We start from the raw sequence: 16,403 nt of genomic DNA, 5'->3' as shown, positions 1-16,403 counted from the left end.
TTCCAGGCTTCATGATACACACTGATAGGCTTCTCTTTGACATCATGGCAGGTGAGTATGGAGTGTGATATGCTCAGTATCTTGTAGAGACAGAAAGTTTATGAAGGGAATTAGTAACATTAGGGGTTATTTCTTTCAACCCAATCCTTACATAATTAGTTATATTGATGGTTTTATTTGGATGAAAAAAGAGTACTTAATTGCATACTAAAAAATAATTTGGGTAATGATAAAATTTAAGGAGTTTGTAAAGAAGTGAAAAATATAAAGAAAACTATAAAAATATAAATATATGGATTGACATAGCTTGACTGGGAATATCAAAAACACTCATTGACTTGTATTACTAGTATTATCTTTTTAAAAAACAGTTTTATTGATAATCATGCCACACTGTTCATCCATTTAAAGTGTTCAATTCAGTAGTTTTTAGTATATTCAAAGATATGTGCAACCATCATCAGTCAATTAGGAACATTTTCATTACCTTAAAATGACACTCCATATCATTTTAGCTTCACCTACTTATGCCCCCATCCTCCTCCCTCCCTCCACCCCCTCCCAGTCCTAAGCAACCACTAATCTGCCTTCTTATTCTATGGATTTACCTATTCTAGACATCTCGCGTAAAAGAGATCGTGTAATGTGTGGCCTTTTGTGCCTGGCTTTTCTCACTTAGCATACTGTTTTCAAAGTCCACCCAGGCTGTAGCAAGTACGAAAACTTCGTGCCTTTTCATGGATGAGTGATCTTCCGTTGTGTGGGCAGACGTACTACATTTTTTATCCTTTCGTCGGTTGATAAACATTTGGATTGTTTCCACATTTTGGCTAATGTGAAAAGTGCTGCTTTGAATATGTATATACATTTTTTTTTATTTGAATACCTGTTTTCAATTGTTTTGGGTATATACTTAAGAGTGGAATTGCTGGGTCGTATGGAAAGTGTGTGTTTCACTTTTTGAGGAACTGCCAGACTGTCTTCTGTGCAGTTGTACCATGTTACATTCCCATCAGCACTGCACATAGGTTCTGGTTTCCCCACGTTCTCACCAACGCTGGCTACTATCTGGCTTTTCAACCTAATGCCAGTATTATCAAAGGATAGAAAAAAGGAAATCCATTGAGCAAAATAGCGATGCAAAAGTCAGAAGTATGTAATAACAACAAATCCAGGAGTAAAGCTAAACAGCATTCACCCCAGGAATGCAAGAATGGTTCAACAGTAAGTAATAAAGTAATACAATTCCTTATTCTAATTAAGTAAAGGAAGAAAAAGTACATCATTTTAATAATGGCATACAAAAATTTAATAATGCTCAACACCCAATAGATGCAAACTCACAGCAAATTAGGAATAGAAGGAAAAGTTAAATAGTATCTGCTGGGGACCTACAACAGACATACCTAACAATTAGAGAGAAGAAGTGTACACACTGAGGAAAATTTGTTACTCTCACTGCTCCCATGCAACAGTGTTCTTGTTTTCACTGAACTTTAAATCCATTCTTGTTATCCAAAATTGTTTTCCACTTACAAGTTAACCTCTGTGTGTACATCTGTGCGCACACGGGCGTATGTATGCATGTGCGTGCCTATATGGGAGAGGTGGGTGGCTTTTAGAATGACCTTCAGATGCTTGGAGTTCATAAATACTCCCAAAATGTGTCTAGGATTTCTCTACTCCTTTTTGTGCATGTAAGAGCACTGTTTCAAACTGAAAGCCTAATATTTGGAGAGAATGAAAATGTAAACATATGTTCAGAATCACAGATCTTCAAACAGAAGCCTATATTACTACCTGTAATTGTTCTTCAGTTGATTTTTCGACATAATAACATTTTCACTGAACAGTAAAATGTTGTCTTATCAAATATGTATACTCATCTTTTTCTTACCTAATTGTGTTTTTTTTAATTGAGGTGTAATTGACAAACAGTATTGTATTAGCTTCAGGTGTACAACATAACGATTCGACACTTGTGTATGTGGCAAAATGATCACCATAATAAGTCTAGTCACCATAAAGTGTTACTCCCCCAAATTTCTTGTCTTGTGGTAAGAACTTCCAAGATCTACTCTGCCAGCATCCTTCAAATAGGTGCTGCAATACCACTGCGTGTCGTCATCATGCTGCACACCACACCTGCGCGACCTGTTCTTTGCACAGCCAGAAGTCTGTATCTTCCACCCTCTTCCACACTCATCATCCATTTTGTCCACCTCCATCCCCCTCCCCGCTGGCAACCACCACTCTGTTCTCTATCCGTGAACTGTGTTTTGTTTTGTTTGTTTGTCTTTTAGGTGCCAGATGTGAGTGAGACCAAATAGTATTTGTCTTTCTCTGTCTGACTTATTTTACTTAGCATGATAGCCTTCAGATCCATCTGTGTTGTCACAAAAGGCAAGATTTCGTTCTTTTCTATGGCTGAGTAGTATCCATTCATCCACTGGTGGACACTTAGGTTGACTATTGTGAATAATGCTGCAAAGAACGTGGCGGTGCAGGGGTATCTTTTCGAGTTAGGGTTTTCATTTTCTTAGGATAAATACCTGAAAGTGGAATTCCTGGGTCATATGGTAGGTCTGTTTTTAATGTACCTCTGTACTGTTTTCCATAGTAGCTACGCTAATTTACATTCCCACCGACAGTGCACAAGAATTCCCATTTTTCCACATCCTTTCCTGCACTTGGTATTTCTTATCTTTTTGATACTGGTCCTTGTAACAGGTTCTAGGTGGTACCTCATTGTGGTTTGCATTTGCATTTCCCTGATCATGAGTGATGCTGAACATCTTTCCATGTACCTGTTGGCCATCTGCAAGTCTTTGGAAAAATGTTCAGAGATCCTCTGCCCATTTATTAATTGGATTGTTTATTTTTTGCTACTGAGTTGTGTGCATTTTTTAATATATTTTGGATATTAGCCCCTTACTGGATATATGATTTGTAAATATTTTCTCTCATTCGGTAGGTTACCTCCTCATTTTGTTGACGGTTTCCTTTGCTGTGCAGAAGCTTTTCTAGTTTGAGTAGTCCCACTTATTTTTGCTTTTGTTGCCGTTGCTTTTGGAATCAGATCCAAAAACAAAAACAAACCAACAAAAACATTGCCAAGACCAGTGTCAAAGAGCTTACTGCTTATGTTTTGTTCTTGGAGTTTTATGGCTTCAGGTCTTCCATTCAAGTCTTTAATCCATCTTGAGTTAATTTTTTGTATGTTATAAAATACTAGTCCAGTTTCATTCTTTTCCATTGTGGCTGTCTAGTTTTCCTGGCACCATTGTTTGAAGAGACTGTCCTTTCTCCATTTATATTCTTGCCTCCTTTGTCATAAAGCAATTGACCATATATGTGCTGACCCTCTGTTCTGTTCAGGCGATCTACATTTCGCATTTCTGTTTTTATCCCAAAACATTCTGTTTTGATTTCTATAGCTTTGTAATATAGTTTGAAATCAGGGGACATGATACTTCTACCTTTGTTCTTTCTCAAAATCGCTTTGCCTGTTTGAGGTATTTTGTGGTTACATACTAATTTTAGGATTCTTTATTCTAGTTCTGTGAAAAATTCCATTGGGATTTTGATAGAGATTGCATCAAATCTGTAGATTGCTTTGGGTAATAAGGACATTTAACAATATTAATTCTTCTGATCCATGGGCATGGAGTCTTTCCATTTATTTGTGTCTTCCATTTTTTTTATCAGTGTCTTAAAATTTTCAGTGTGCAGGTCTTTCACTTCCTTGATTAAATTTATTCCTAGGTATTTTATTCTTTTGATACAATTGTAATGGGATTGTTTTCTTAATTTCTCTTTCTGATAGTTCGCTGTTGGTGTATAGAAATGCAGCAGGGAGCGCCTGGGTGGCTCAGTCAGCTTGAGCATCCTACTTTTGGTTTCAGCTCAGGGCATGATCTCATGGGTGGTCGTGAGATCAAGCCCGGAAGCCTTGGGCTCCACACTCAGCAGGGGGTCTGCTTAAAGATCCTCTCCCTTTGCCCATCCCCCCCCAAAATAAATAAATAAAATCTTTTTTAAGAAGGAAGAAATGTAACAGGTTTTTGTATTTCATTTTGTACCCTGCAACTTTGTACTGAATTTGTTCATTAATTTGAACAGTTTTTTTGGTGGAGTTTTTAAGGTTTTCTATATGTAAAATCATGTTAGTTTTACTTCTTTTTATCAAATTTGGATGCCTTTTATTTCTTTTTCTTGCCTCACTGCTCTGGCTAGAACTTCCAATACTGTGTTGAACAGAAGTGGTGAGAGTGGGTATCCTTGTCTTATTCCTGATCTTAGAGGAAAAGCTTTCAGCTTTTTATCATTATTTATGACATCAGTTCTCAACTGTGGGCAACTCAACTCTCTGACAGTTGTACAGTTGTCTTTATGATTCTGTTCTATTCAGATTTTCCAACTCCTTCTCGATTCATTTCCTTTTTCTAGAAAATTGTCCATTGCATTCAGATCTTTATAAATATTAACATAAATATGTGCCAAAGTATTAGACAATTAACATGACCTAGGTACTAGGGATGCAAATTCCTCTTTTCATGCTATAATCTCTAATAGCGTAGGATCATTATTGTTATTTAATAATTCAAGATCCCATGAGTTTGCAGAATAGATGGGTGATTCTTCTGTTGGCCAACAGCGTAGTCCCATTACTGTCTCCCTACTTGACGTCATTCATCCTTCCTCAAATATTTATTGAGGGTTCTTAGGTTATGGAGATCTTACATGTTCTAAACTAAGGGTTGGCAAACATTTTTTGTTAAGGGTCAGATAGTAAAGTTTTATGTTTCATGAGCCATACTCTATTGCATCACTCAACTCTGCTGTTGTAGCAGCCTCAAACAAGACGTAAAGGAATGAACATAGTTCTTTCCCAATAAAACTTTATTTATAAAAACAGACAATGGACTAGATTTGGCAGATGGACTTTAGTTAGCTGACTTGTACTCTAGGCGTTGTGCTGGGTTTTTGGAATACTGTGGGGGGAAAAAGAAGCAGTTACTGCTGTCACAGAACTCACAGGATAATGGAAAGAGACAAAATCTAAGTTCTTATACTGATAATACCCAATATACTCAGTCTCCGGCATAGCCAGTATTTCTTGAGTGGGCGAGTACAGTTTAGAAAGACCAGTATGTACTGTGAGGATGAGCCAGGGCACCTAACGCGTGCTGGGAAGTAGTAAAGTAGTTTTTCATGAGATTTTATATTTTCCTCTGGCCACAAGGTGGCCCATGTCCCTCTTGCATAGACTGTGATTCCTCTGAGAAATCACATAGATTTGTGTTTTTCTCTGAGAATCAACTCTTTTACTCTGACGAATAATTTCATGTCTAAAATCTGGAGCGTTGCGGTTGCAAGAATTCTCAGTTGAGGTAAATATGCTAATTGCATCGTAACTGTGGTCTCAACCCACAAGGGACAATGGGATGTTTTAGGCATTAAAGAAATAATTGTGGAAGGAAGTTGATGAACAAGTGAATGACAAAATGAATACACAGTTTTCCGATTAGAAATGGAAAAGCCTGTTTGTCGTAAGAGCACAGGCCATGAGAACAGCTAGCGTAGGTTCAAATACCCAGTCTGCCATCTACTAGCCGTAGTAGATGGTAGTGGACAAGTCCAGTTACCTCTCTGCCTCAATTATCCTGACATGTAAAGTGCAGGTAACAATATTCCCTGACTTAATATTGTGACTGTGGGGATTAAGTGAAGGAAGACACCTAAAGGGTGTGAGAGTGTCGTCTCCTAGTAAACACTTAATAATTGTTACACATTATTAGTAGTGCAGCAAGTAAAACGCAACAAATGTGACTATGAACCTCATTAGAAGTTGTATTTCTTTTTTTTTTCACGACTGCCATATCACAAAGGCCAGCCAGTCAGAATGGACACTGGCCTTAGAGCTGACAGAGGCTGGCACGCGGCATGAGGGCAAAGCCCTAGAGGTTCTGGAAGAGGGGCCAGGGTGATACAGGGCTCTGAGGGAGTGAGGCAGCAGCTGCTTTCCAGCCCATATGAAAGTTCTCTAGTATTTCAGCACCCAGCCCCATGGCCTGGGTGCAGAGCAGCTGTTCGTGTGTTCGTGTTGGGTCTGCCAAGTGTCAGCACATTAACAGGGACATAGAGAGTTTTGTATTCGTATACCTATATTTATTGAGTTATAGTGCTAATTTTCCATGCGGTTAGATATAGAGCAGCTGAAATGTATATTTATTTCTGATAAAGTTTGCCTTTAAACTCTGAATTTCTCATTGGCTTATTACTCTTGTTTTATTGTTTGTCTTTAGATATATGCAAAAAATCTGGTGAATGCCGATCGTTGTGCACTTTTCCAGGTAGACCATAAGAATAAGGAGTTATATTCAGACCTTTTTGATATTGGAGAGGAAAAGGAAGGAAAACCTATCTTCAAGAAGACCAAAGAAATAAGGTACAGCTGGAAGTAGAATGTCCATACGCTGTGACTGCCTCTGTGCAGGTGTCCTATTACCCACTTTTCTGTGCCTATTCACAGGTGTGCTGACAGTACTTGTCATACTGTGATATCATTCCCACCAGGACCCGCCTCCTGAAGGTAGTACTTCTGGGAATGACATTGCAGTGCCAGCGAAACCGCGCCTAGGAAGCTTTAGCGTCACTCCTGGAAATGCCGTCTTCCGGAGGCGGTCCTTTTGGAAATCATGTTGGAAAAACTTACTAGTGCTCCCAGGTAGGTAAAGGTGCATCCCACCTGGAGTCTGCAGGTTTTCCTTATGTCTTGGAGCAGGGTATACTTAAAAACTATTGCCCCTACCCCTTCCCATACTACGGGGCTGTCTCAAAGTCCAGACCATAGTGGAAATTGACCTGGTATATTTAATAACTTAAACACATTATTCTATAAGTGACAAGTTGGTTTAGTCAGTCACACAGCACACTTTTGTTGCATCTAGAAACTAAAGCCATCTTTGTTCTTTAAATGGCAGCTTCTGTCACTTAATGAACAGAGTGGAGTTTGACTGGTAGAGGCTTGCTTGTTCAACCATATCACAATCTGAACATCTACAAGGAGCACTCTCACTGAGAAGCAAGCTTAACATTCAGAAATTGACCTTGTTTTTAGACATTTGCATCCATTTTGCTTACGTATCTTGTTTAACTATTTTTCCTTCGGTAGTTACAACATTGTAGTAAAACACTATTCCTTATTAATTACAAATTGCTGTTCATTGGCCTGTCACATAAGAGAGCTAAGCAGGCGTCCAAGAAACAGGAGTGAGTCCCTGAGCCTAGCCTCACCCCTGCCTGCCACGGAGGACTCCCCATTCTGTGGCCCTAGGGTGACGGATCCTGTGTTTCACACTCACAGATCTCTGAATTAGAGGCACTACTTACTTTTCTTTTTTTTTACTTGTTTTATTTTTGGTTCGTTTGTTTTTTAGACCTCAGTAAATCAGTCTGGATATAGTCATTAGGTAAAGTAATTTCTCTTGCTGAAGGTTCAGGTGTTCCTTACCAGTGCTGGTATTGATCTCGTTTGGAGACAGTAACTTGAAGTTTGTGTTGACAAGTGTGGGAGAAACAGTGAGGGGGTCATGGTTGACTGCAGCTCTCACAATTGTCCAGTTGAAGTCAGCCGCTTCTGTAAGGGCCTGCCTCTTCATTATCTCTTGACTGGAGGTAGCAGACCAAGAAGATCAAGCATAAACCCTGAAATGCTTTCTGTTACTCCTTGCTTACAGCAGTCTAATTTGTTCTCTTCATGTTGTTCAAAGCGCAAGAAAAACAGGACGAAACAAGCTTGCTTTTTATGCAATGTTGGGTTCACTTTCTGGCGTTTTAGGAAAGTTAATTCTTTTTGTGTCAACCATCTTTTGGTTTTTTTTTCTTTAAAGTTGAGCTTTATTTCAATAATAGTTATTTCCTATAATGTTGAAAATGTAATATTTTGGAAATCATTTTCAAGCTATTGAAAACTGTAGATATTGTGGACTGTAGACCTCTTTCTTAACTAATTTTGTAATGAGTGCGTGTACTATGATGATGTTGTAATGAGAAAACTATTTACAAAATGAGAATATATTTATAAAAGAAAGTGCTGATATCAGATATCAAAGCATAATTAAGTATAATCAAATAATGCTCATATTTTGACTGTTTCTAAATTTAATGAATTAGAGAAGGCAAAGATACTAGAAGTTGTAAATTGTGTTATTTTTATATAGTGCTTGTGTTGCCAAAGACTTAAAGTCCCAGTCCTGCCTAGTATCTCAGATCAGACATAACCTGTAAGTTTGGTTATATGTGTGGTGGAAAATACACTAGTGTAGACCTGCATCCTTGTTTTTATTGTGCCACTAACTTTTTAGGAATGTTGGCAGGTTACTGAACCCGTATGGGCTTCTGTTCCCACCACAATGAGAGTTAATTAAGAAAATTTATGTTGAGAGGCACCTGTCTGGCTTAGTCGTTAGAGCATGGGACTCTTGATCTCAGGGTCATGAGTTCAAGCCCCATGTTGGGCGTGGAGAAATAAATAAATAATAAAAATATAAAAATAAATAATAAAAATTTATGTTGAAGCATATTGTGAATTATAAGGTACTTTGCAAATACAAAGGATTATCATTAGTCAGTAGAGGAGAGTGCTAGTTAATTTCTCAATTTCAGTTTGTGATCCAGTATAACTTAATGTATTGTGGATTATATCTTAAAACAAGCTTCTCCAGTGATTACCGTGCAGTGTTTCTCTGTTTTACCTTTACATGTTATATAGTAATAAGAGGATTTCGAATAATATTCAAGTATTTAAAACAAAACAAAGTTTTTCTTTAATATTTAGTTGTAATGAAATGTTTCAAGTAATTTTACAACATCTGTATTTTAATCAGCATGTCCCTGTCTTTTATATCTGCAGATTTTCAATTGAGAAAGGAATCGCCGGTCAGGTAGCAAGAACAGGGGAAGTCCTGAACATTCCAGATGCCTATGCAGACCCACGCTTTAACAGGTAAGAAATCGTTTGTGCCCCCATCAGTAGAGACTGACGTCATGTCCCGTCTGGCTGCAGGCTCTGTGCTGGAGCCCCAGCTGCGCACGTGCCAGGTCCGTTAGCACCTTCCTCCTGGGCGCTCGCTTACACTGTCCTTGAACCAAATCTATTATCAGTACTCGGTGTTTCTAGCTATTTCTAAAATGATAGGCTCTAAACCATTAATGGTATCCAGCTATAAGACATTAAATGTTATAAAAACATCTATACAGGAAGAGTTTAAGTTTGCAAGGCTGCTTTTGTTTTGGTTATATTGTTAATCATTCTGTCCTGGGCACGTTCTCCATCAGACTTACCCCACCAAGCAGTAACACCTCCTGATGAAAGTACCTACTTGTGAATTCCAGTTCTGTCATTTGTTAGCCTAGAGTGACCTGGAGTGAGTTACTTAGTCTCACTGAGCTGCTGTCTCCTCATCTTTAAAATGGTACAATAATGCCTAGGGTGCTTTTTGTTTTGTTTGTTTTTGTTTTGTTTTGATAAGATTAGAGAAAATACTCATAAGAGATCTGGCAACTTTATCTGACATGAAGTTGCTGCTTTTACTGGATATTGTTAAAGTTGCATATTAGATGGCTTATAAAGATTTTTTGTTTTGTTTTGAGTTTCTTTGGAGAACTAGGAACCGAATTATATAATCTGATCTTAATAAATCTCTAGAAATTGGAAGTCTCAAGACTGATGCTGTAACTGGTAGGGAGTAGTAGTTCAGATATTGTGACAGTTCTGTTCCATTAATTCAAACATTTGGTTTACTTTAAGACGCAGTTAAATAGCATAAACAATAAGAAGTTTTTTCAGAAATTTGATTAGTGTCAAATATGTGCAACTTGTATGTAAACACATATCCCAGTGATACACCTTATCAGTAAATTAAGAGTATGCAGAAAGTCTCAGGTTTCTTTTCCCAAAAAACAAACTTGTTATTTTAGTGCTTAAATATTGAAACTATTATATATCATTTAAAACTCTAATGTAAAAATTTTATGGGTCAACTTTTAAGAACATGAAAAGGCAAGCAACAGATTGTGAGAAAGTATTTGCAAAACATGTGTCTGACAAAATACTTGGATCCAGAAGATGTAAACAACTCTCCTAACATAATGAGATAACCTAATTTAATAAATAGGACCCAACATTTTAGCAGACATTTCACAGAAGAAGATACATGAATGGCCATTAAACACACAAACAGATGTTTGATGTGGGGGGAGACAGAAAGTTGACAATGAGATCTCACTACACAATAATTTGAATGGATACAGTTTTTAAAAAGTGGCATTAGCAGGGCTCCTGGGTGGCTCAGGGTCGTAGGATCGAGCCCCACGTCAGGCTTCTCATTGAGTATGAAGTCTGCTTGGGATTCTCTCCCACTCCCTCTCCCTCTGCCGCTCCCCACTCCCCAAACAGATAAATAAATTTAAAAAAAACAAAAAGTGGCATTAGCAAGTGTTGGCAAGGATGTGGAGAAACTTGGACTCACACACTTCGCTGATGGAAGTGTGTAATGGTACAACCACTTTGGAAAACAGGGTTGCCCAATTTCTTGTAAAGCTAAGCATATACTTACTGTACTCAGTCAGCCCCACTCCTGGTATCAAGAAAAACAACATCTGTCCACACAAAAATCTGTATGCAGATCTTCAAAACAGCATTATTGACAGTTGCCAAAAACTGGCTATTAACAAAACAATAATATCTATTAACTGGTGAGTGGATAAATAAAATGTGGTCTGTGCATACCCCAGAATCCACTCTACAGTGGAAAGGGCTGAACCGCTGATACCTGCTACAGGATGGATGGTCTCAAAACACTTCAAGACCAGGCAGAAATGACCACCGTCTCACCAGCTGCCTTTAGGTACATAGCTGTGGCTATGGAACTGAGTCCTATTTGCAAAAAATATTTTCTCTAAATCAGGAGTCAGCACAATTTTCTATTAAGGATCAGATAGTAAGTATTTGGGGCCATAACGTCTCTGTCACAAGTCCTCGCTGTGTTGTAGGGTGGCGACAGTCAATTCAAGCATGGTGCCCTTGTATTCCGTTAAAACTGTTTACAAAACAGGAGAGGGCTGGTTTGGCCCAGAGGCTGTCCTGTGCTGACCCCTGCTCTAAATTCCCAAAGTGACAACTCCTGTTAAATGTGTTTATTAACAAGTTACATCTCTCATAACATATGACCAAGTTCAAAGGAACATGTTACTTTATCAAATTTATTATATTTTTCCTCTGCATCCAGTTTGTGTTTACTTAATAATGCTGTGGATACATAAAACCCGAATGAGAAGCTGAAAGCCTCCAAGAGACTGTTCTGAAAAACTCTTGCAAATAAAAGAACAAATTAGTTAGAATATTTTTGAAGAAATTTTGATGAAACACTTTCAAATGTCACATTGTCCTTGAATTTAGAAGCTCAACAGTTCCCTTACAGTTATTGGTAATAGAAGCATGTAAATGCCAAAACTAAGTTGAGATTTCTGGTAGAATGTATCGTTTATTTTCTTGTGTGTGTGTGTGTGTGTGTGTGTGTGTGTGTGTGTGTTGCTGTGTGTCCTGCACGTGGCCACAGAGAGGTGGACTTGTACACGGGCTACACCACCCGGAATATCCTGTGCATGCCCATCGTGAGCCGAGGCAGCGTGATCGGGGTGGTGCAGATGGTTAACAAAATAAGCGGCAGTGCCTTCTCGAAAACGGACGAAAACAACTTCAAAATGTTCGCCGTCTTTTGTGCTCTCGCCTTACACTGTGCCAATGTAAGTGATGCTTTTTTAAATATCTTTTTTAATACTCAGTATCAGCTTTGAAACTTTTTAAATAAAGTAGTTGAAAGGGTGGGTTTTGTTTGTTTGTTTTCATTTTTTCCTCATACACCAGAAATAGTGATTCCTGGTGGTACGTATTTTAGGAAATGTCTTAAAATGCTTGGGGGAAAAATATCTTCTAATATACTAGCATTTGTTTCAAGGTGTGAATTTGTTAAAAAGAAGAATGAGGTTAATATAAAGGTAAAATGTTGGAACAGAAGGTTTGTGTCTCATGGTGTCTGCTGGAATGAGTAAGGAAAACGTGACCTAAACCCTTATTGTTTGTCATATCAGTGCGTTTGAGAGCCTTGTACAAAGGGAGCAGTGACTCCTGTGTGAACACCGCCCAGGACGGCCTCACGGGTGAGCCCGAGCCAGGCAGCCGCTCGGCACGCGGGTCGGACGCGCTCTAGGTGTCCGCTCGCTGGACTGGCGGCACGTCTGCCCTGGTCACCGCCTCATACGTGAAGTTCCATCTGTCTTATGAAGCCGCACTTTCAGAGAGTTGAGTAAAACATCTAGTATTCTATAAACTCTAGTAATCCTGTAGTGATATTACTGGTATTCTGAACTCATGGAAAATTTTATTCACCTTTTTTTTAAAGCTAAACCAACATAAATGGGAGTTAACACCTTCCTAATGTAGAAAAACGGCCTTTTTGGAAACAGAACCTCCAGTTACGTAGGAGCAACCACGTAGCTAATGGAAACAGCTGAGAGAGGATCAGAAGAAAAATGGCAAAAAATAATGCTCTGATGACTGGGGGTAACGGTGCACAGCTGGGCTGGTGCTGCTCCGTAGGAACCCCCCCCCCCCCCCCCCCGCAGGCCGCCGCCCCCCCCCCACCCTGCCCTCACATACACACCTTTCTTGTTACTTCATGCAGCTGTCACATACTTTCTCCTTCAAACATTTTCCATACCTGTGTTTCTCGCTCATAAATAAAAATATTGACAGCTTACATTTGTTTAGTTTAAAAGTTGCAGAGAACGTAACTTCAGATATATCCTGAATATTGATTTTCATCGAGTTTTAAGTGTGTCCAGTGGAATCTAACTACTGAAGCAGCTTGAGTGCCCTTGAGGACAGTCCATCTAAGAACACAGCAGCAGGCTCTTTTCTCTCTCGGAATGTGTATTTCTGTTACCCCACAAAAGTTTGATCTAATGTATTTTATTCTTAAGTGTGTTTTATTAATTAAGATAATCTAAAGCATGTATAATAAGTGTTAAAAACTAATTTTGGCTTGTGGTGGTATATTATATGTCATTATTAGGATACATGTGGTCAAAGCAACCATGTTAGGAAATTTTGATGAGTAATTATCAAAAATAAATACAAATTATTGGAAATTATTATGTCCTAATGAGATGTCTGTGGCTTAAAATAAAAATGGTTAATATACCCGTGCGTATGTTTTACCTACTTTAGAATGAAACTAAGTTTAGTGTAAGTTTTTTACACTCTCCGTTTTGAAATAACTTCGGACAGAAAGCAAAGTTGCAAAAGTAATATGAAGATTCCCTTATAGCTTTCCCCATGCTCCCCAGTATTGATATGTTACCCTTTTTACTTTGATATTCTTTCTTTCTTCTCTCTCCCTGTCTCATTCATAGATGTCATATTTCTCTGATCCGTTTGAGAGTAGGTTTTAGACAAGATGTCTCATAACCCCTAAATACTTCACCTTGTACTTTCTCAAGACAGGTACATCATCTTATTCTCCACTGCATAACTTAAGAGTCCAGAAATTCACATTGGTACTGTATTAGTGTGTGAGGACTGCCATCAGCAGCACCCCAGACTGGGTGGCTTGAAGAACGGAAAGCTATTTTGCCACAGTTCTGGCAACCCGAAGTCCAAGATGTCAGTAGGTTTGGTTTCTTCTGAGGCCTCTCTCCTTGGTCTGTAGATGGCCTTCGGCTCCCTGTGTCTTCATATTGTCTTCCCTCTGTGCCTGTCTGCATCCTAATCTCCTTTTCTTGTAAGGACACTGGTCATATTCAATGCGGGCCCACCTTGGTGACCTCATTTTACCTTAATCTCTTCCTTCAAGGCCCTGTGTGCAGATGTGTCACATTCTGAGGTGCTGGGGCTTTAAGGTTTCAACATACGAATTGTGGGGAACATAATTCAGCCCCGAACAGGTACCAGGTACTGTTAGCTAAACTGAGAAGTTCTTTAGTGTCCTTTAATTTGGAAGCATTCCTTACTCTTTGCCTTGCATGACCTGAGTATTTTTGAACTGTATAGACCAGTTGTTTTGTAGAATGCTTCTTAATTTCGACTTGTCTGGTATTTCCACATGATTATATTGAGGTTATAATTTTTGACAGGAAAATGGCAGAGTGGTGTATCCCATCATGTCCCGTTAGCAGGCACACATCCTTTCACTGGTGACGTTAGCTTCATCACTTGGTTAAGGCGGTGTCTGCCAGGTTTCTCCTCTGAAGTGCTTTCCCTCTTTTTTTCACTATTTTGGAAGAAAGTTTGTCTGTACGCCTCTGCCATCATTCTTTTCTCTCTCTCCTGGAGATATATACTGACACCCCCTGTCTCACACCACTGAACTCCTTCTGGCCATCTCCTTTCCATCCTTGGAACTTTGTTCTTTGACATTGAGGAATTGGATTCCCACTGTCAGCAACAATGTTATTCCTACTCATTGAGTGATTTTTGAGGAAGCCCTAAAAATTGCTTTCATTAATGAGTAAATAGCCGAAAGAATTTTATTATAATAATTTCTCTTAATTCAAACTCCACCTGAGCTAAGATGCCAGAAAGTATTGATAAGTCTGTCATCAAAAGTTATTTTAAATGATCTGCCAGCTGAAGATTTATTTAGATTCATCACCTTCAATATTTTATCAAAACTTTAGAATCCACTGTTAAACCTCATTGATACCATATTTTATATTTCCCTTTGTTTCAAGAGGTTTTTGTTCTAGAGCAATTTGAGGAAGGGTTTATGTTGAAATGGGAGGGGGACAAAAGTCATTTTTTAGGTCCGAGTATGTGTGAAAGTTAAGGAGGTAGAAATCGGTCCTCTTAAAATCCATCTAGGTCTCCATGTGTCCCTTGAAGAATGCATAACTGTCAGTGTAGACACTCTTGAGTTAACTCAGTCTGGCTCAGAGGAGCTGGCTCCGTGGGTCCAAAACTCTTCTAACCTGCTGAGTGTCACATCACAGAACCTGGATGCAAACTAGATTAAATGTTTGTACCAAACGAAACCCAAATTTAAACAAGAAAAATAACACCCCTGAAAAGTCATGAATAAGTTAACAGGAATTCCGTCTTGACATTTTTAACCTGATCCAGGTGTTCTTCAACCATATGAGAAGAGGGATTGTGTACCAGTTGGCCCACACAATTCACAGTTACGAAGGTAGCTTTGAAATGGGTTTCTGTTTACATTGTGCTGCCCACGCATTTGCTGCTTGTGGCAAAGTACTCGGAATAGTTGTTGAATTCATACATTGTTACACATTTCATCTTTCACAAAAAAGGTAAATGTTCCAAGTGTGCCAGTCTTTTCTGATGACAAAGTACAGTCAATATTTCATTATTTGGAAGATATATTCAAATAAACAGTATTTAATCTGATTTTGGAATCACAAGTGACATTCACACTGAATAAGAAAACAGCTGCTTTTCCAAATAAACTCGTCCTGTGAAGAGAGCACGTGGAAAACAGATGTCTGCAAGTATTCTCCTTGTCGCTGTCACGTTGTCATGTGATTCCCATATACACATTATCACAGGCCTTTAAGAGACTGGGAGCAGAACATGTCTAAGCAGCTTTCCTGAGGTTTAGAAATACATGGTACACGACGTGTGTCTAGAGTCTACAGTTGGACAAGTGCATGTACACACAGCCCAGGAAACCATCACTGCCATCGAGACACGATGCATCCCCTGTGTCACGGGTTCCAGGGTGCCCCTCAGATACCTCCCTCCTGACCCTCCTCATCTTTACCCCCCAGTCTGAGGGAACCACTGATCTGCTTTGCATCACCATAATAAATTACTTTGCATTTTCTAGAATAATCTTATATAAATGGAATCATAAAATCTGTATTCCTTTTCGTCTGGGTTCTTTCACTCAGCGCAGTTATTTTGAGATTCATCCCTAGCATCGCATGGGTAAATAGTTCATTCCCTTTTATTATTGTATATTCCCTTGAACGGATATACTATAAACTATTTAGTCACCTGTTGTTGGGCATTTGAGCTGTTTCTAGGTTTTGGCTATTACAAATAAAGCTGCAGTGAGCATCTGTGCACAAGTCTTTGTATGGTGTATGCTTTCATTTCCATAGAGTAAATAACTAGACATGGAGTGGCTGGGTCAGGTGCTAGGGGGATGTTTAGAAAACTGCCAAACTGTTTTGCAAAGTGACTGAACCCTGTACATTCCCAGCATCCCTATGTGTGTTCCAGTTCCCCTGCATTTGCTGTCTCTGTGTCTTCTTTGGTAAAGTGTCTTCTCAAATTGCTCATTTTTGTTTGCAATTGTTTGTTTTCTTACTGAGTTTTG

The 16,403-nt window shown here is 38.9% G+C and overlaps 1 protein-coding gene across 2 annotated transcripts in view; it reads left to right on the top strand.

Moving 5' to 3' along the window:
• PDE10A (phosphodiesterase 10A) overlaps positions 1 to 16,403 on the top strand; it is a 292,346-nt gene that overhangs the window by 227,474 nt on the left and 48,469 nt on the right. For both annotated transcript variants that reach the window (XM_008688476.2, XM_040628044.1), the window contains exons 11-13: positions 6,309 to 6,451; positions 8,918 to 9,010; positions 11,625 to 11,811. In XM_008688476.2, coding sequence (XP_008686698.2) covers positions 6,309 to 6,451; positions 8,918 to 9,010; positions 11,625 to 11,811 — 423 coding nt within the window. The remainder of the gene's footprint in view (positions 1 to 6,308; positions 6,452 to 8,917; positions 9,011 to 11,624; positions 11,812 to 16,403) is intronic.

This window comes from Ursus maritimus, unplaced genomic scaffold (genome assembly GCF_017311325.1).
Source record: "Ursus maritimus isolate PB19 unplaced genomic scaffold, ASM1731132v1 scaffold_13, whole genome shotgun sequence".
In the NCBI taxonomy this organism is placed as follows: Eukaryota; Metazoa; Chordata; class Mammalia; order Carnivora; family Ursidae; genus Ursus; species Ursus maritimus.
This window is presented reverse-complemented; position numbering and strand designations above follow the sequence as displayed.